This window comes from Balaenoptera borealis (genome assembly GCF_965194805.1).
Source record: "Balaenoptera borealis genome assembly, chromosome: 1".
Lineage (NCBI taxonomy): Eukaryota > Metazoa > Chordata > Mammalia > Artiodactyla > Balaenopteridae > Balaenoptera > Balaenoptera borealis.
The window spans coordinates 96,359,192-96,379,445 of NC_138860.1; the positions used below are offsets into that span (position 1 = coordinate 96,359,192).

The 20,254-nt window shown below is 53.6% G+C and overlaps 1 protein-coding gene across 1 annotated transcript; it reads left to right on the forward strand.

Annotated features, from left to right (window-relative positions):
- The first annotated feature begins 7,055 nt into the window (after positions 1–7,055).
- On the forward strand, positions 7,056–19,777 carry INKA2 (inka box actin regulator 2). Its single transcript, XM_082380400.1, has 3 exons — positions 7,056–7,400; positions 7,841–8,086; positions 18,507–19,777. The coding sequence occupies exons 2-3, from the start codon at positions 8,030–8,032 to the stop codon at positions 19,347–19,349; spliced, it is 900 nt and encodes a 299-aa protein (XP_082236526.1). The 5' UTR covers positions 7,056–7,400; positions 7,841–8,029; the 3' UTR covers positions 19,350–19,777.
- The last annotated feature ends 477 nt before the right edge of the window (positions 19,778–20,254 follow it).

The window sequence follows — 20,254 nt, forward strand, 5'->3', positions numbered from 1 at the left end:
AGCCAGGGAAGAAGAAGTAATTGTCACTGTCTAATCTGAGCCTCAGTGGTGACACTGAGGGACCTCTGAGCAGAATGGATACAGCAACTGGTTTGATTAAATCAAACCCTTCCCGCAACCTTGTTAAATTAAACTGACAGGCCGGGAGCAGATGAGGGAGCGCAGAGGGATCATCACCTGCGGTGGAGGCAGGGGAGGCCAGGAGCTGGGGCTGGGAGGAAGATCAGATGGTAGCAGAGCAGCGGCCTGCCCTTTCCCTTATTTGCCGACTATAGATAGGAGATGAGATTTATGGATGTGAGATGCCTAAGTACCTGTCTGAGCACAGGCTGTGAAAGTGACGCAGAGGCAGACTGCCGCCTCTCAGTAGGCGCTGCAAATTCCCTTGACACTGTCCAATGACAGTGTTCTTGACATTTCAAAGGGCCTTTACACTTTACCTTCACAACAGGCAGGTAGCAGTGAGATTATTTTCCTCACTTTACAGTGAGGAAAGGGGCCCGGGGAAGGGTGCACCTGACACAGGGGGATTACAGGGCCAACTAGCAGGCAGAGATGGGCAGCAGAGCCAGTCTAAGACCCCCAGGTCTCCCACCTGCCCGTCCTGGCTCACTTCACCTCCAGCTTATGCCATTTGGCGGAACTTCCCAGGACTTAGTCCCTGGACTGCCATCTCTTCTCCCACCCACCAGAGAAATGTAAACCACACAGCTTGCTTCGTGGGCCATCAGGAAAATGCCAGTTCCCACCTGGCTTGGGGCAGCCCACCTGCAAAGCACACGGCTGGCTTCTAAAGGTCACGAGGCCATTCTAATGTACTCATATCACTCTCCCACCTGCCCAAGCCCTCCCGAGTCATTTCCACTCCACCTAATTACAAGTTAGGGGAGGGGAAGGCGGTGGGTGAGATATTGTTAGCAACACCAGCAAACAGCACTAGGAGACAGATAACACCGATACCCTGCTGGCTTCCTCACCTGTCACCCAGTTCCTCACCTGCCAAAGCTAATTTTCCACTCACCAGTGGGTGAGAGCTCATTTCAGAGTGTGTGAGCCACACACACACTCACACACATGCATGGGTACCCAGTGCCGTTGTGAATAGAGTAATGCCTCACCCAGGATTCCCTTGTTCTCACTTTCCATGCACTCCAATGATTTGTTTATTGACACCTCCACCCTTTTCCAATCTATTTTCCGTAGGGAAGACACTGGGATGGGGAGGCTGGCAAAGACGGTGCATAGTGATTACTGGAGACCCTGTTGACCCCTACCTCCTCCAAGGCACACTCATCACACACCAATTAATGATCAGAACCTGGGACAGGGAGAACAAAGGACAGAGGGAAGGGGAGAGAGGAACAGACTTTCAACCACTGCCGCCATGAAGGAAGCTGGGAGAGAGAGCCGGCACAAGGCGGTAACATTTGCTTGATGAGGACAAACAACTGGAAACAGCACCCACCAGGGGAGAGTATGTATGGGCCACACCAGACATGGCATAGCCATGCTCTTCCCTCATGGCTTTCATCACCAGTCTTGACCTGAAAAAGAGCAGGCAGGCAGATAGGTCGAAGGTACTTGGACAAATATCACCAGCTTCCTGAACTCACCGTTGGTGTTGTGACTGGCCGCACCCAAACCCAACATGTCCAACCCATCAATCTGAAATCATAGAAGAGATCTGTAAGGCAAGGAGTTGGATTCCTCTAGAAACACCTACCAAAGTGTGATGGAGGGGAAAGAGGTCTTGGCGGGGAGTAGGGGAAGGGTGGGAGGGACAGGGGAGGGAAGATCACTGGATCTGAGTTCCTTTGCTGATTCTGCCATTAGCAACCTGGGTGACTTAGGGCAAATCACTCAACATTTCTGGGCTGCACTCTCCTAACTTGTAAAGTCATACGCTTGGGTGTGAAATGTAGACTATCAGACTTAGACATCACAGAGGAGAAAACTGAGACACAACGAGGTTAAATTACTTGTTCAAGTCCACATGGTGAGTCCTTGGAGTGACAGAAGGCATGGGTTCTGAAGCCAGAGCCTCTGTGTGAACCAAGGGGAGTTCTGGCTCCTCATCCTCTTCCTCATCTGCAGAACAGAGGCAATAGGAGCCCTGCCTCCGAGGGTCTGGGAAGAACAGATGAGTGCCTGACACAAGGAAAGCCTTCAATAAATGTTAGCTAGCTCTATTTTCAGTGACAGACTGGAGGTTCAGACCCACAGAGCTTGACTTCTAGTCTCTCCATGAGGTCACAATTCCCTGATTATCTGTAAGGTCCTTTACAGCTCCCAAATTCTATGATTCTAAGTCAGAGAGATTAAAATGCAAGTTATTTCCAAAACCCTCCAGGCAGAGACACAAAAGACCATTTGGGGGAGTCATTATTCACTCTCCATTGCCTCAGTCACTTTCTATGGATAATGATTCATGAGGACTAATCACAGCAGAGAAAACCTGTCCAAATGCAGGGAGGAGGGAGGGCAGTAAAAAACCCAAACTCCTTTGCGTGTTCAGCTCCTTTTCGGCAATGTGCATCTTCATTTGTTAAATGATGGCGGTGTTTCTTGGCCTCATTGCCTCTCCGCTCTGGGAACCGGAGGCTGTCTCTTGGTACAGACTGCTGCTGCTGCGCGTCACTGCCCACCCCACTCACACCCCACAAAACCCCAGGGCTCTGGTCAAGCAGAAGCCCTCACAGAAGCAGCTGTCACCCTCAGCACTGGCTCCCCTCAGGGTCATGATCAGAGAGGGCCGGTGTCTGATCAGGGTAAGGACAGTTCTCTGGCACCTGCAAAAGACCAAGAAGAGGCTTAGGAGCCAGCCTGGTGGAAGCAAATATGCACAGGAAGCCAAACCTGAAACTGACCTCTTTTTCTACTTACCCCGTGGCCTCAGTGGGAGAAGCAGGTAGCCTTCTTTCTCTCTTGCTGACAACTCTCCCCCTGGCAGGCTGCCAATGCCTGGTACTTGCTTACAGCTACCAGAAGCTGGTGGAGATGACCAAATAGTGTGTAATAAAATCAGCTTTTGCCCTGAGTTGCAGGCCATGGTGATGTTACAGGGAAGTCAGCGCTGGGCCTCCAGGGAGGCAGATGTGGCAGGATATCCCTAGGGGAGTGCAGGGAGCAAGTCACTTTCCTTCTCAGTGCAGTTTGCATCAACCAGCATTAATGTGCACAAATTCCATAAGTATATCCCCTAGCTGTGCCCTGACATTCTTCAGGTGTTCTTTGCAGTTGAAAAATACTTGCTTTTCCAGCAAATGTTTGCAAAATGGAAATGTTTACTTCCCAGTAGCAATGAGACCATCGCTTAGGCACCATAAGCACAGGCCCATAGCTGCAAATAATTCCAAATAGGGGTTGGTAGCAGCCCATAGACTAACTGCTCATTCTTCAGACTAGTCTAATTTTGCACTTACAATTCCTCTGAATTGTTCAGGTGAAATAATCCATTCATTCATGAAGTTTTCTCAGACTACTATCCTGCTACTGCTTCCTCCAACACCTTCCTTCTGTCCCTCTCCAAAAAGTTTTAGCACCTGCATAACTGGTCTTGCAGCCCAGGGACTTTGTAAAGAAGTGACGGCTGTGAGTGTGGCGTCTAAGTTAACACAGTATGCAAGAATGATGGCCATTCTGCGGATGGGGAAGTGCTGGGACTCTCTCCTTCAATGGCTCATCATCTCAGTAATCCACATGCCTGCTGCTTTCCGCAGAGGAGGGCAGTAGAAAGAGGTTACTTTGGAAACAGGGAGACTTTATTATATCACCTTTAAGACCCATCTCTTTGGACCTCAGTTGCTCTATCTGAAAGTGAGGAGAATGATACTCTACGTTTGAGGACACCAAAAGCTAACGAGCTTCCTATGACTGAGTCTTTGATTCCACCACCCTGTCAGAAGAGTTTTCCCTTAAACACCAAAGGGAATCTTTCTTTTGGAACCGAGAGGGCTCCCAACATGTAGACCACTTCGTCTCTCTGCTGTCTTTCCTGGTGTTGGGATTGTAAGAAGCAGAGGAGCCCAGGCCTCCGTCTAAAGTGGACAGAGGAAGATATCATGAAAGCTGAGTTAGATTATTCTAAGAAGAGTTAGGCTTCTGTCCAATTCCTCCCCCACCATCCCAGTGTTTCACACCAGACACGCAGTCTCTGCTCAGCACCTCTGGGCCTGCCTGCCAGGAGAGGTCCTCTGCCTGGAGAGAAGCAGCTCTGCAGTGATATCTGAACACATTCCAACAGCACGTGTTTATCTCTAGGGTCAGCCTTTCCTGTTGATGCTCGGGAGGTGTGTGGGGAGCGGGGACGGGGACTGGGATAATGGTTGTTGGCAGCCACGGGGGGGGGGCGGCATGAGGGCAATGGGGACACGGACCCACCCTTGGGAGAGTGATGTTATGATGAGGTTTCCAGACTGTGTGTGGCCACGTATCTCTCTCCTCACATCAGGTTATCAGGATGAGCTCCTCAGATCTTCTGTTGCCAGTGGAGATGAGATGGTCATTGCCTTAGCCAGGGGTGCCTCATCCAGAGCAGGCTAGGACTTGGTGGGTTGGGATGTCCAGGTGGGAACCATAGGATCTGGAGCCAGGAGAATGGCAGTGTTTCCATTGTTTAGTTTAGGATCTGAGTTCCGTTGGGATACAACTGGTTCTGCCTCTCCCTTTGAGCTCAGTCATCGGTGCCAGGACCTTCAGGCTCTGGCAGTAGGGCAGAGGGGACCACCTTCCCTGACTAGACTGGGCAAACCACAAGAGTCTGACACCTTTAGGCACCGTTTCCAGGAGCTGCACCTCAAGAAAAGTACCCACAATACACTTATCCCCACCAGCAAGGGGCAAAGCTGAGATGCTTCTGAGGGTTCCACTCCAGCTCTAGACGGCTTTGAGAAAGTAAGTTCACGTCCAATCTCAAGACCTTTGCTTTATTCTTTACTTTCAAATGAGGTAATCTCATCTTCCCCCCAGGCTGAGTGTTGCGGGGCAGGAGGGAGGAGGATGAACCATTTGACTCCTCTTCAGCAAAAATGAATCATCCCCTAACCCCCACCCCCATCCTCAGCCCAAGAATATTTATCCCTGTTTATACAACCATGGCAACAGGCTTTATTCTCTACCACTTAAGAAAAAGAAAAGGTGGAAGACAGAGCTATCTCTTCAGAAACCAGGTAAGAGAGAGGGCTCCACACACCCTGGTGTAATGTTGGCCTTCTCAGAGGCAGGGGAGCAAGAGAGTTGCAGTGGCCCAGCATCATAAAAGCACTCCAGAGTTTGACAGTAATTGTCCTCCAAAGTCCTGTGGGAACCACACGGTAATAGCACTTCTGACTTGGCTGGGACCTGTCTCTTTTGAGCACTGCACTGAGATTATGGTCATCAGTTTTTTTTTCTTGCCATATCCTTGACCTTAAAAGTGGGTAGAATGCAATCTTTGGCTTTGCTAACAATATATTCTTCATCTCTAAGATGGATTCCCCTTGTCCTGACTACTTCACAGATCACTGTCTAAATAGAGTTTTGTAAGGCATATAAAAGTGTTAAGATTCACATAGGTTTAAACTATAGCAAGGGAAACTGAGGCCAGTAAAAGGAAAGCATCTGTGCAAGGTCATACCGTGTTGTCAATACTCTAGAAGGCCTAATCACCCAGTCCTAAATTCTTGTGAAGACATCAGCCTGCATCTCTGGGATTTTTAACCATAGCTGCTCTCCTACTAACTTCCAAGAGGATTCCAGTCCTTGAGTTCGCAGGCATGGAGAAAATTAGGCCTGAAACTTGACTCCCAATACTATTTCAACCACACACCCGCAGACTCAGTGCCTCCTATACCCGCCACTGCTGTTGGGTGCTGGACAGCAAAGCACCGGCCCTCCGGGTTGAGGAGCTCTTTTGTGGTGTTTCTCCCCGCATCAAGCTTCCTCCGTGAACTGTATGTTAACGGGCAGTCCCAGAGGATTCAACTCAAAAACTGGTTCACCTGGGCTGGAGACCTCAGCCCCATCCTTGGGAATGGCTCCCACTCTGAACTCTCCTCGTGTCCTACCCAAAGGGGCCCCTTGGGGATCTCGATTCACAACTGCCAGGAAGCCGGGGGCCGGGCTCTGCAACGCTGAGTGGACCAGCGGGCCGGACTCGCCACGGGCGGTGGCCGGCCTGGGAGAGCAGCAGGAAATGCATTTTCAGGCTCTCCCAGCGGGCGTTGGAAACGCGGGAGCAGATTCTCAGCTCCATCCCGCGGCCGTCGGCTTTTCTGACCCACGCGGGATCCTGTGCCGCGATCTCGAAGGGAGCGAGGCCACCTGAGTTGGCGAGCGGCCACCGAGACACAGGCTTCGGACTGGGTTCTGACCCACCTGTGTGCCTTTTCCTTTTCTCTATAGCGGCTACCGCTGCCCAGCTTCATCCAAAGGGGGCAGTCAGGGCTAGGCCGAGAGCCCTAGGCAAGGTTCACTAAAATTGAGAACCCGGGGCTAAGTGGAGGCCATCCGACTGGACTCTGCAAAGTCTTCATTTCTGAAGGCGTTCATTTTTATCCTCCCTCCCTCCTTCGCTCTCACCTCTCCATGGTAAACACAGGTGGCGCTCTTTGCTGACATGGATCGGAATGGCCGAAGTTTCTGCCTTCTTTCTTTGCCCCTTCTCTCGCGTCTTCACGGTTGTCTCATTCGGAGATCTCTAAATTCTGCCTGGGGCAAACTTTCCCTCGTTAATTACCTTGAAACAACAAGTCGCTAATTGCGCTAATTACTCTCGGGCCCCGCAACACCGCCCCCCCGCGGGCCAGGCCGTGTTGCAGGGAGCCTGGGCACCGGGTGGGAACCGCAGCCCCGACGCACGCGGAAGCCGGCGTTGGGGGTCCTGGGTTCGGCTGGGAGGAGCGCCCGGGCAGGCCTGCGGGCCCTCTCGGGTCCATCGCCCAGGGCCTGGCTGGAGCTCGCACACCTCCGGGGCATGGGCCGCGTCTGTTGAATAGAATGTTAGCATCTTTGAGTCCTCTCTCCCTCCCCTGACCTTACAGAGAGCTTCGCAAGTGGCCAGAGCAAGAATTAGGATAACTGACGCCGCCGGAGTACTGGGGGAGAGAAAGGCCGGCTCCTCCACCCCTGCGCACCCTATTGAAGGTAGCCCCCATCCCATTACCCTATTTTATGTTTTCATGAAGAATCATTACCTGAAATTATGGTGTCTAATTTTTATTTTTTTACCTGTCTGTCTTATCCCCTTCCCTTCCGCCGCCCCTTGTACGTTCTTGAGACCAGAGACCTAGCCTGTCTTATTCAGTAACCAGAGACCTATAACCCTGCAGGGAGTACAGCAGAGCCTCCATTGCTTCGTGTTAAATACGTGAACGGACCGAGCGGCGGCTCCTCCGCTCCAGGGGTGAGGAGTAGACCGGAAGGTGAGGTAGACCCACACTTCCAGAGTCCACTTTTTTTAACACTTCAGAATTCAGAAGAGCTGCCGAGCGGCATTTGGGGTGGAGGGTGTTACTTTTCCGATCGGAGTTTGGGAAACAGTGTTGACACTGAGGCACTCAGCTTCTTCCGAGACCGCTACCCAGTGCCCATCCGTTAGACGGGGCTCTCTCTGGGGGTCACGTGCTTTGTTGGGGGACGTCGGTACAGTCTGGAGTCACGATACCCCCACCACACCTGACAGGACCAGGTAGGAGTCCCCCATGTCAGCCCCCCAGGAGCGGAGGCCCTCGCCTGGTGCACACACCCTCTCCAGGGCCCACCCACTGCAGCCCAGCCCGCGCCCCCCGTGCGTTCTTCTCATTGGCTGAAGGCATCCCTCCTGCATTCTCATAGGCTGTCCCACTTTTCCCTCCGCCCGCAGCACGGACTACGCGCCGCGAGTAGCCGACAAGCGGCTCCAAGTCCGGACCTGGGAGCAGAGGTTTGGCTCGGCTCGGCGCTGCGAGAGGCGCGGAGCGCTGGGGCCGGGAGCCGGCCGAGCGCGGTTTCGGTGGGACCGGTGTTCCCATCCTGGGACTCTCTCGTGGAGCCGAGCCCGGCCAATAGGCGCATGAGGAAGAAGAGCAGGGAAATGGACTGCTATTTGCGCCGCCTCAAACAGGAGCTGGTAAGAGCGGAGCGGGCGCCGGGGGCTGGGAGGGCTGCTCCGCCACGACGGGTACCTGGCCTCCGCCCGGACCCCGGGACCGCGACGCGCGCGGGGCGGAGGCCCAGAGAGGAGAGGAGGGCACACGGCGAGCAGGCGGGGGACAGGGCCTGTCCTGAGGGAAAGGGGCCCCGAGGAAACTTGGAGCAGTGACTTGTGTGAGAGGGAGGCAGGCACGAACGAGTGAGAGAGATGGAGAGAGCCAAGCAAGCCCAGACCGAAATGTGCCCAGAGACCCGAGGGAGCAAAGAGGGCGCACCCGAGACGCGGGGGGACGCGCGCGCCCGCACCGAAAGAGCGGGACGCGGCTGCCGGGCAGCTGGGGCTGCGCGGGGCGCCGGGAGGAGGGTGCGTGGCCCCAACCCCGCGCGGGGCAGGAGGTCGGCCAGGGACTGCTCGCTCGAGGGGAACTGGCACCTCCGGGCACCCCCCACCCCCCCAGCCGTGGCGGCCGGGCTTGGCAGGGCTGGCGCGGCTGCAGGGGCAGGCCCTGCCGGCTGTCTGCCCGGACTTGCCTGCCAGCGGGGAGGGGGCTGGCAGCTGGACCGGCGGGGGCGGGTCCGGCGCGGGAGGACGGGCGCCGCCTGGCAGCTCGCGAGCGGGAGTGCGGAGGCCCAGCCAGATGTCAGGGGTCTGGGCTGGGGGAACGAGGAGGGAGCGTACAGAGGCCCGGGTGCGGGGGCCAGGAGAAGTGGCACAGTCTGGGGGTCGGGGGGGTGGGTGGCGGGGCGTGGAAATCGCCCAAGTTGGGAGAGCGGCGCCTGCCGAAACTCTGTTGTGGGAGGCGCATTGCTTTTCACTGACTTAATATCCCTCCCCCTCCCACCTGCCACCTCTCTTGTTCTATCCACCACCAGAATTCAGACAGATATTATGCACGTCCCCCACCTGGGCCGCCACAGCCGTCTCTGTCAACCAGGCTCTCCTGGGGCTTTGCCTCTGCCTCTTTTTGTCCCTTTTAGTTTGTTTCTCTTGGAGTCGACCTCTTTTCGGTCTCACTTTTCTCCCCTCTTTCTTCTTACTTTTCAGGGCCAGGGGCACCCAGGCTGACAACAGCAGACCTGGATCCAAAAAGTGCCAGCCCATGGCTCTCCAGATTCCGTGACAGCCTCTCCCACTCCTGCCTGCAAACTCTCCACTCTTCCCGCTGGGGAGGGAACTTGGCAGCCTTAACAGGGGCCAGCTTGGGGGGAGGGGGAGCTTGTAGCAGCAGGTGTTCTCATTGGTGCTTCCTGGTCAAGTGGCCCAGGCACTCTTTCTGTCTGTCCCACTCCGGGGCCTGCCTTCTCAGGTCAATGGTCACTTCTCTGGGACTTCCTCCCCAAGCCCTTTTGGTGGTGACACTCAGATGGGAACGTTACCCAGAGGAATGCTTCTTAGATGAGGGACAGAAGAGTCTCCATCATGTCCTTTCCCATACTCATTTTCTCATGCTTTCCATGTCAGTTTGGGATGGCTGGCCCCAGCCCACACATAATTCTGACTTGTCCCATTCACTTGTCCAATACCAGAAAGAAAGGTCAAGGTTACCACAGATAATGTCTGAAGTCCAAGGGCCATGTTGAGAAAAGAATCTAACAGAGTCCTCTTTTTTTTGCTTGGAATCTGGGACCACACCACCCACCTCAGGATCTGCCTTAATAGAGGGTTTGTGGGTGTTCCTGGCACGGGCTTGAATTTTAAAATCCTACTGATTTGCATTTTTTACAGCACCTTAGGTGGGAGGTGGTGAGGGGGGAAGACAGTCTGTGGACGCCAGGAGAATAAAAAAGGCAATAGGAATCTGCACGGAGCTGAGCTCCAGGTCTTGATTTGCACGCTCTCCTGCCAAGGACTTGAGCCCCAGTCCCCGGAAGGAGGAAGGGGAGAGGCTGAAGTCACCCAGCTCCCCATTAGCTTTCATTTGGCCCTTTGTCTGAGCAGCTTCAGCCTTTGACTCTCTTGGAGAGGAAGCCAAATGCCTGGCCTGGGGCCCAGAATGACACTCAGATGGGAGAGCTCTGCACCCTCCCTCCACCCATGGTGTTCCGCCCCCTCCCCAGTGCCAGTCTGCCCAGAAAGGAGACAGAGCAGAGTGACAGGCAGAGCTATTAGAGTCTTGTTCACTCCCTGACACCTCAGCCCAGTGCTTAGGTAGCCGAGCCAAATCTCAGTGACTCTGTTTTCCCAGTGGAGGGAAGGAGAAAGTGGAGCTGAGTTAGCTCAGGCTCAGCCTTTTGGCTCCTCTAAGGACTTTGGGGTTTGAATTCAACACAGCTTGGTTGTGCCTGGGTTAGGAAGGTGTTGGCTTGTTTATCCCCTGGGTCTGCAATGCGGTGGGAAAGGCTTATAATCAGTATGTGTCATGAGCTTGAAGTGTGTGTGTGTGTGTGTTCATCCCAGGCAGAATCTTCCCTGCCACCCAGGAAGACTGTGTGTTGCTTGGCTTTGCCCTAAGTTAGTGTGTGCCCGGGAATGGCACTCATGTAATACTAGTCAAGTTCTACATTCATTTATGCCATTAAATTCCCTTCAAGAAGCATACGTCCTACAGACACTGTGGGTTAAAGCTGCTAGAAAAAGAAACATTCAGGAGTTGTGAAATTATCTTTGTCGAGCGTGTTGTGCACTCCTCTCCTGCCTCCTGGTCCTGCCCTTGGCCCAGAAAATCTAGACAAGAAGAGTCTGATCTTGAAAACCAAAGTAGCAGAATTTCCCAATTTCCTGAAGCAGAAAATTTGCATTGTAACAAGTGAGCCCTGAAGGGAGGCTGAGAATTGGGGGATCCTGGCTCAATTAGGTTGATGTCTGGAGAACTGGCCCTTCTCCCCTGTTTGGAAGAGGACAGGGATCTGGTTTCAGGGCTGAAATGTAGCAGGAGAGTAGCAGCAGCTGACACACTTCTTCATAAGGACGAGGGGGTCAGGGCTGCAACTACTCGGTAGGGCATATATCTCTCCCCCCTCCAGCAGCCAAAGAGGGGCCCTGCCTGAACACAGGCCTTGGGACCAGCTGTTCCTTATACACTGCTCCCTTGAGGGCTTCCAACAAATGGGGTAGACATAGGCACACAGAGGAAGCAGATGTAAGATGCTCACAGGGTGTTGCTCATGAGTTCAGATCAGTGAAGAGCAAACAGAGTGCATAAAGGCTGAGTAAAGTACAGCCAGGGTGGGAAGGCTTCCTGGAAGAGGAGGAGGTTGAAGGAACCAGCTCCTTTAATGTCGATCCTAGCTGAGGCATGGTGAAGCAGCAGAGAGACTTCTCTCAGGCTGGGGAAGGTCCTTCTAGAACAACTTGGTGTTCCTAGAAGGCAATTATCTAGCCACTAGTGGCCACAAGTTCAGGAGATTCTGGTACATGGAGGAGGACCAGAGCATAAAGGCAAAATAAGGAGGAGATAAGAAGGTGATAGAGGAGATACATTAGGAACAGCCTTCAGCTCTTGGGGCAAAAGAGCAAGTTTCCTGAGGCAGAAAAAAGCTTCTGCAAAGGATCTCATAATGTGGTCTCCCTTGATGTTTAGAGCTAGAGTGAAGAGGACTTTGGCTTCGACAATGTGGGGTGCTGTAGTCAGTGGGAAGAGCATGGAGCACAGGATTTGGGGTCAGGCCAACTTGAACTCAAAACCGGGCTCTGTGTGACCCTGGCAGATTATTTGACGTCTCTGTGCCTTAGCTTTCTCATCTGTAAAATGGGGTTTTAAAAATAACTGCTTTATACAGCTACTGTGAAGATTATGTCAAGTGCCTCCCCAGCTGTATGTCCCTAGCACATAACACCGTACCTGATGTGTTGTAAGCGCTTGGTAAACTCACAGTGATGAACTGATCAGACTGGTGTGCATGTGTCATTCGTTCATAGACCACACTTAGTGAGTTCATACTATGTTTAAAGCACTTTGCCAGGCACTAGTACTGTGGTTACAAATATAAACAGACACTGATCCTGCCTTCAGGGAACTTAGAGTTTAATAGGAGTGTTAATAATAACAATATATATTGATGTTAACAATTATTGATATGTCAGATATCTCAGGTATTATGTCAATTGCCAAAGCAACACTAAGAAGTTGTACTTCCATTATTCCCATTATATAAATGAGACATGGGGAGGTTAAGTGACTTGGCCAAGGTATAGAGCTGATAAGTGGCAGAGCTACGATTCAAACCCAGCCAGTCTGACTGCAGATCTCACACTCTTAGCCAGTATATGCATGCAAATGTCTTGTATAGAAACGGAGGATACATACTAGATGAGAGGCACACATTCAGTGCCCTGAGAGGGAGGAATTACCTCCAGCTAGGGGATCAGGGAAGGTTTCATGGAAGTGGTAGCATTTGAACCACACTTCGAGGGATAAATAAGGACGGGAACAGGAGAAAAAGAGCATTTCAGGCAGATGATGAAACGACATGACCAAAACGTGCAGAGATGGAAGTAATGGTGTTTGAAGACTGTCTAGAGGGGACATTTGAAGACTCACTGGATTATGGCTAGAACATATGCTATATGCAGAAAAAGAGTGGGCAACAGTGCCGAAAGAGCTGTTGAGAGCAGAAGGGGTGGGTGGGGTTGAATGCCATGCTAAAGAGTCTGACCTTTTCCATATGCATTGCAGAGCAGCGTGGTTAGAGACGTGCCCTGGGATCTAGGAGGTGGTAGGGGGTGGAGATGGGGGGAGGGAGGGAATTGAGGCAGGAAGATGAGGTAGAAGGTTATTCCAAGAGTCCACACAGGAGAGTATGAAGGCCTGAATCACAAAGGAGGAAAAGAAGGTAACTCTTTGAGGTCCCTTGGATGCCCAAGGCTGCATTGGAGAGGGGCTGAAGCTGGACAGGGGAGAGGTGAGGCTGAGAGGCAAGCTCCCTGCAGGGCCGAGACTGGGCCCCTCTCTCCGTCTGTCTGCCTCTTGCCCAAGCACATGGCCCCCAGTAGATTGTTCAGTTGGGAGAGTGGGCTCATCCATTTCACACTTCCTCCTTTCTTTACCCTCCTCCCTCCTCCGGCTCTTGGCACAGTTTCTACCTTACCTTCCTGTTGAGAGTTCCAGCCAAGAGCAGGGGGCTGTGAAGGTCCCTATTCACAGAGCTGGAGAATGGGCCACTTGGCAAAAGCTGGGCTTTTCCCATTTCCGGCCCTGAACCTCCTTCTAGCTTCCAGAGGGGCTGAAAGGAACTGTGTGGGGATCTTGTGAGTAATGGGGGTGGGGGGGAGCGAGGCAGGGCACACTGCCAGGTCCATGGGCAAAACTGGAGCCTGTGTCAAAGGATTCTGGCTGAGCTGGGAGAGGGCGTGAGATGCATGGATGGAGGGCACAGCTGTGGGATCAGTCAGGGGCCTAGGAGAGGGCTTGGGAAGGTTGCCGAGGATGCTGGTGTCACACTTTCCCATCCTTACTCCTCCCAAACCACAAAGGGCCCAGCAAGTGCCATGAAGGGGCGCTGTCCATGGGCAGCTCACCACCCCGCGGAGGGCTCAGGGCCAGGATGGTGGGATTTGGCTTCCCAGCAGCATCTTCCCCCTGCAGATGAGTCAGTGAAGAAACACCTTCAGTGGAAGTGAACTGAATCGGGTCTTGGAGTCCCTCCAAGACTTCATGTTCTTCCTCCCTATGTGATGATAATTGCCCTCGCACGTCCCACTGACTATCCTGGTTTCTTCTCACAACAATCCCATGAGGCTGAAGAGTCAGGGATTATGATGACATGGAAAGCTCACTGGCCTGGAGTAAGAGGGCCAGGCATGGGGTCCCAGTCCTGCCACTAACCCGCCTCGGAACCTCAGGCAATAGATCCGTGTTTCCACTGGAGGTGCTCAACATGACATCAGGTGATACTCAGATGAGAAACTTAGTTTTCGATAGATAGATAGATAGGAAGCGTTACCATCTGTTTATGGCAAGTGATATACATTTCATATAAGTTTCCATATAAATCCATTTATTTATATAAACAGATTTAAGTAGAGTATTATGTAGGAGACTAGGTGATATATAGATATGGTGAAATCATGAAGGAAAGTCTAGGGAAGCGTGTTTAGGAAACACTGAGGGAGAAAACGAACCTCTCAGCTCCCTAGCTTCCTAATCCATTAAGTGGGATTAACTCCAACTGCCTCGTCAGCCTCCCGGAGCAATTGTGGGGATCCGACAAGGTCATGCAGAAGACAGAGCGAGTGCTACACACGTGTGAGGGGTTATCATTTCACAGTCAGAATCCGGAGCACAAAAGGTTGGTGAATCTGCCCCATGGGGAGTGGCCGAGTTAGTCAGCTGGAGTGGGCCAGGTCTCCACAGGACAGCATGGGGCTCTTTACAAACCCTAAGAGGGTGCCCGGTGGGGCGTCCAGCTCTACCACAGGGAGGAAGCCAGGGGCTGGTTTAGACTGCAGTGGGAGAGACTAAAGTTTGCCAGGAAGAAAATTTTTAGAATGAGACATTTGGAGGCCCAGAAGATGCTGGGCGTGGGAGATGGACTGTGGGGTGGTGTGGGTGCAAGGAGGGTGGTGAGCCCTTTCTCAGAAGGGATTCGCACAGCCGTCTCTAGGATACGCTTATCATGGGTGTTGTGCTTGGCGGTGGAGCAGGCTAGCTCTGTGCCTGTGTGCACACGTGTGTACAAGCGTGTGTGAGTGTGTGTGAGCTGGGGTGGAGAAAGAGGGTAGTGCCTGTTAGAGCCATTCCCACTCAAACTAATCAGAACTAATTAGGCCTTCTTGTGACTTTTCCACCTGAGCCCTGAGGGCAAGTGGGGTGTGACTTGGCGCCGTCCTGAGGCTCTGGGAGGCCAGAGAGGAACTCATCACCTACAGCATGGGATTTAGTGTTCCTTTCTAGCTCGGGATTTTCTCAGATTTGGCGCCTCTCCTTTGTGCCCACCCCACGTTGCTCTCTCTTCTCCCTCTCGGCAAGAGAAACCTTGGGATCTGAGCAGGTCCCACGCTCTGGGGAAGACAGCAGCCTGCCCTCTGGCTCTTTCTCCTTGGGTGACATCACTCCCCCCGGGCTGGGAAAGGCAGCTCGCTTCTCCATCAGGCCCCAGCCGATGCTCCTGCCTTCCCACTCCCTGGCCTCCCTGTTTCCCACACTCGGGCTTCCTTCTTCCATCCTCAGCCCCCTCACGGCTGCCTTCTTGCCCTCCAAGGTCAGCGCTCTGTGGCCGGCTGACCGAATCTGGCTGGACCGTGGGCAGGAGGATGCGAGGCTTCCCTTTCCTTCCTCTGTGCGGGGCCAGGGTGGGAAAAGGGACCAGACGAGACGTTTCTCCTCAGTCAGACCCGACAGGTGAACGGAATCCTATCACTACTGCGTGTTCAGGTTCACTGAGGAAGAAATGTTCTGGAAGTTCTCAGGAAGTCTTAAGATAACAGCCAAAATTCACCTGTAGGCCACGCGTAAACACACATTACCTCGTCTCATCTGTCCAAAGTTGGACCAGGCAGGAACTCTTATTCCCATTTTAAAGAATGGAGAAATTGGAGTTCCCTGGCGGTCTAGTGGTTCGTAGGATGCAGCACATTCACTGCAGTGGCCCAGGTTCAGTCCCTGGTGGGGGAGCTAAGATCCCGCAAGCCGTGCAGGGCGGCCAAAAAAAGCAAGAATGGAGAAATTAAAAAACAGAATTTAAATAGTTTGCTCAGATCACACAGCTATTACATGGCAGAGCTGGGATTTGAACCCTGTTCCGTTTGTCTCCAGAGCCCAAGATCTTAACCAGTGCACTATCGTTTTCCATAGGGCTGCAGTTTCAGCTCTTATTTACTTAAATGGGGCCTCTGTTTTATGGGCATCCCTGAATTCATACACACCCACACATTCGTTCTCACTTTAAAAAGGTACAAAATGTCGGCATTATTTCTTAAGGATTTTTCCATACTGGAAGGGATTGAATGGGGTCATTTCATTCCTCCCACCGCCTCTGACCTGGACTGTGTTTAGCCTTCTGGAAGGAAGCTGGCAAGCTCCGACTCTGTGCCTCTTGGTGAAATGAAACCTTGAGAAACGTTCCTGACCCTTTCTCCCTGGGTGGTGACTTACTGAGGGCAGCAAGCAATTTGGGGTGCTCAGCGGTACTCCGTGTATGTTTTATGGCTATGTAGTAAGTGCAGAGGTGCTAGCTGGGCTCTGGGGCAACACAGTGATGTGCATATCTCAGTCCCTGCCCCCAAGAAGTAGATGCTCAATGAATGTTTCATCAGTGACCCAGCACTTAATGGCACAGAGGAGCTGTGAGTAGCAGGACGACAGGGAAGAGCGTTTTAAGTATCACAGAAGAGGTTCTGATGGGAGCGTGGGGTGTATATGGGAGTAGATTATGCTTCTGAGTGGCGAGTGACAGGGTCGGAGGTGTGTGTCGGGAAGACTGATTTGGTGGCCTGCAAGGAGGCTTCTGCAGCATTGCAGGGGGGAGAAGGGCAGATGTGCAGCATCTGGGGACAGGAATGGGCAGTGGGGTGGGAAAGCCAAATATGACCCTGAGGTTCCAGGTTGGGGTGAGTGGTATGAGGCAGGGGGCAGAAATAGGAGAGTCAGTGCAGCAGTTTGCCGGGAAGGGACCTTGAGGAGTTTGGTCTGGGGCTCAGAGTCTCCTGACTCTGCTCTGGGTCTTCCAGTTGTGGCTGAGCTGCCTCCAAAAGGAAGGGGTCAGGAAGGTAGAAGCCAAAGAGGCCAGAGCAGGGGGCCGTCAGCAAGCGTGGCCACCCCACAGGCTGTGTCTCCTGCTGCTGCTGCCACTCAAATGAAGCATGTTTGCCCAGCAGCCTGGCAAACCCCAGGCTGTCAGGCCCCGAACCACCACTTCTTCTTGCTCTTTCTTGGGGAAGGTGCAGAGTGTGGGCAATCCTACACTCAGCAACGGCTTCCTTGCCCTCAGGGACAGTCAGTCCTCCACTGTCTGTTAGCACTGCTGGCTCAGGAGAGCCTGGGCTGGCCCCTAACCCCCACCAAAGCCCGAGTTGGCAGGGGAGGGTGTGACCCTAAAGCCTGAGAGGGTCAGCTGCCAGCACAGAGCTGCAGAGCCTCTGCGCCTGCCCTCCCAGGCCCTCCACCCCTCCACCCTGTGGGCTTAGCTCTGTGCGTTAGGACAAGGCTGGGAGGTAAGATGATCCCGGTGGGTCTCTGGGGGGCTTAAGAAACAGATGGTCCCCTTGCCTGAGGTTTGCCGTTGTAACATGAGCAGATCTGGGGAGGGAGCTGGCGGAACCAAGGCAGCTTGGGCCCGGGGACGGGAACCTCGTGAATGTTATCAGACGAAGCATCCCCTGCCCAGCCTCCAAACTCGGCCCTCACCCAAGTCAATCTCTTAGCCCCTTCCAGCTGGCACCTGGGACTCGGGCCTTAGACACCCACAGAGGGGCTGGGGAACTGGCCCCCGGTGTCCCCACTCTTGGCTAGGACAGCGGAGCCAGTTGGGCCAAGAAGGCAGGAAGAGCACTGGAGCCAAGTTTGAGAGCAGCTGAGAGGGGACAGGTGTCTGGAAGGGAGAGAAGGGCTGGGCAGAGCTGGGCAGGGATCTCAGCAAACAGGAGCCTCGTGGCTCCTTATCTGTCTCCTGACCTGCCAGATGTGAACAGCAGTGAAAGGAAACCCCAGGCCTACCCTCCCTTTCTCTTAGGGAATCTGAGCTCCTCCCCTTCCCTAACGTCCCTCTCAACCCTCCTCCACTGCCCAGCCATCCTGAGGCAGTGCTTGGTGGTTGGGACTCTAGCATTTGGAGTAAGATGTCCTGTGTTTGAGTCCCAGCGACGTGAGCTGTGTGACCTCAGGCAAGTTACTTCACCCTCACCGTGGTTAACGCATATGTTAACATGAGAATTACAATACCAACCTCCTAGGGTTTACATAAAGATGAAATGAGATGATGTGCACAGGATACTTAGCTCAACTCCTGTTACACGGTAACTGCTCACAAATTGTTACTGTCTTCATCATCCTCATCTCAGGGAGGCTCAGGAGAAGAAGAGGGCACAGACACAAAGGACACACATGGCCACCGGAACTTTCCGCACCGTCAGACTGATCTCAGCGCCACCTCTTACTATCTATGTAATCTTGAGCAAGTTACTTACGTGCCTCAGTTTCCTCATCTGTAAAATAGGAACAATAATACTACCTCATAGAGTAGTTGGGGAGATTAAATATAGATTAATTTATACATATGCATATATGTATACATATATGTAGCTTAGGACGGTGCTTGTCTTAGCAAGTCAGCTGCCATTAATAGTATTTCCTTTATCCAGCCATATCCGTGTCAAAATTCCTCCTCTCCCGGCCCTGATCTGCACTGTACTAGGCTGTACAGAGATGGGGTCAGTGGCAGGCTGGAATGACCCTGGAGGTGTGTGTTTGGGGAACAGCCCTTCGCCCTGGCTCACAGGCCCTGTGCTCTCTCCCCTGCAGATGTCCATGAAGGAAGTGGGCGATGGCTTGCAGGATCAGATGAACTGCATGATGGGGGCGCTGCAAGAACTGAAGCTCCTGCAGGTGCAGACAGCACTGGAGCAGCTGGAGATCTCTGGAGGGGGTCCTGCCCCAGGCTGCCCTGAAAGCCCCCGGACACAGCTCGAACCCCCTCAGTGGGAGGGTGGCAGCGGTCCTGCCAGGCCTGCGGGTTGCTCCCCGTCCAGCCAACCCTCTCTGGGCAGCAGCGCCAAGCTTCCATCGCCTAGGAGTGTGTGTGGGAGGGATCTGGCTCCCCCGCCCAGGACACGGCTGCCAGAGCACCAAAGCTGTGCCCAGCGGGGGCCAGAGCTGGTGGAACCGGATGACTGGACCTCCACGCTGATGTCCCGGGGCCGGAATCGACAGCCTCTGGTGTTAGGTGACAACGTTTTTGCAGACCTGGTGGGCAACTGGCTGGACTTGCCAGAACTGGAGAAGGGTGGGGAGAAGGGTGAGACCCGGGCGGCAGGAGCCCCCAAAGGAGGGAGGGGCCAGCCACGGGAGCTGGGCCGCAGGTTTGCCCTAACAGCAAACATCTTTAGGAAGTTCTTGCGTAGTGTGCGGCCTGACCGTGACCGGCTGCTGAAGGAGAAGCCAGGATGGGTGACACCCACGGCCTCTGAGCCCAGAGCTGGACGCTTGCAGAAGGGCAAGAAGCGGGGCCATTCCAAGGGCTCTGGACATTGCCCCTTCCCAGGTGCCTCGGAGCCCAGACGAGGGGAGAATCCTTCCACCAGCTGCCCCAAGGCCCTGGAATCCTCACCCTCTGGCTTTGATGTTAACACAGCGGTTTGGGTCTGAATCCTAGAGATAGAAATTTGACTGACCCAAAAGGGCCAGGTCCCAGTGCTGGGCCCCTGGGAAGGAGGCCGAGTGGTATGGCTTTCAAAAGCCTAACTCCAAGTCCCTTCCGCCGAGAAGGGAGGGAGAAGAAGCAGAGGGTCTGGAGCAGAGCTGACAGGCCTGTAGTTGGGCGAGGCTGTGCTAGGGGCTGGCTGGTGGGGGAGGCGAGAGTTCCTGGACAGAGAGAGAGAGAGAGAGAATGTGTGTGTTTGTTGCTTTGGGGCTGGAGGTGACAGCAGGAGAGGGGCAGTGGGAGAAGACCAGGAAATCCTTCTGACATTCCTTCACTGCCCCCAAAGACCTCAGTGTAACATTCTGCACGGATCGGGCACTGGGGCCGCAGGTTCCCCAGAGATGCCGCCAATAAAGACCTTGTTTCTCGTGTCCCCAGCCTCATAACTGCTTCCTTGGCAAAGCGCTGCTCCAGGCACAGGTAGTAAAGCCTGGCCCTCCTGGGAGTGGGAGCAGAGAGGCAAATTCCCACCCCCTTCTGTTGCCCTTGAGATTTTAGCCCATCCCTGGACCCTGAGAAACGGCTGAATAAGGAGTGGTGTATAAGGAGTGCTTGGGGAAGCCCCAAGTCTTTCCAGAAGCGCAGGAAAGGAAAGCTACAATTTGTATAGCACGTTAAACGTCTGAAAGCCTTTTCATATCCATTATCTATCTCCTTCGTAAATGGGCGAGAAAGGCAGGTATTCTCCCCATTTTCCAGATGAGGAAGCGAGCCTGGATGTGCTCCCTGTCCAAGTACAGGCCGCAGGCAGGGGCTGACTGAAGAACAGACGCCGGGCCCTGGAATCACACACACGCCTTTCCCAACACCCTGTCTCCAGCTCAGAACCTCCATCCAGGGCACAAGAACA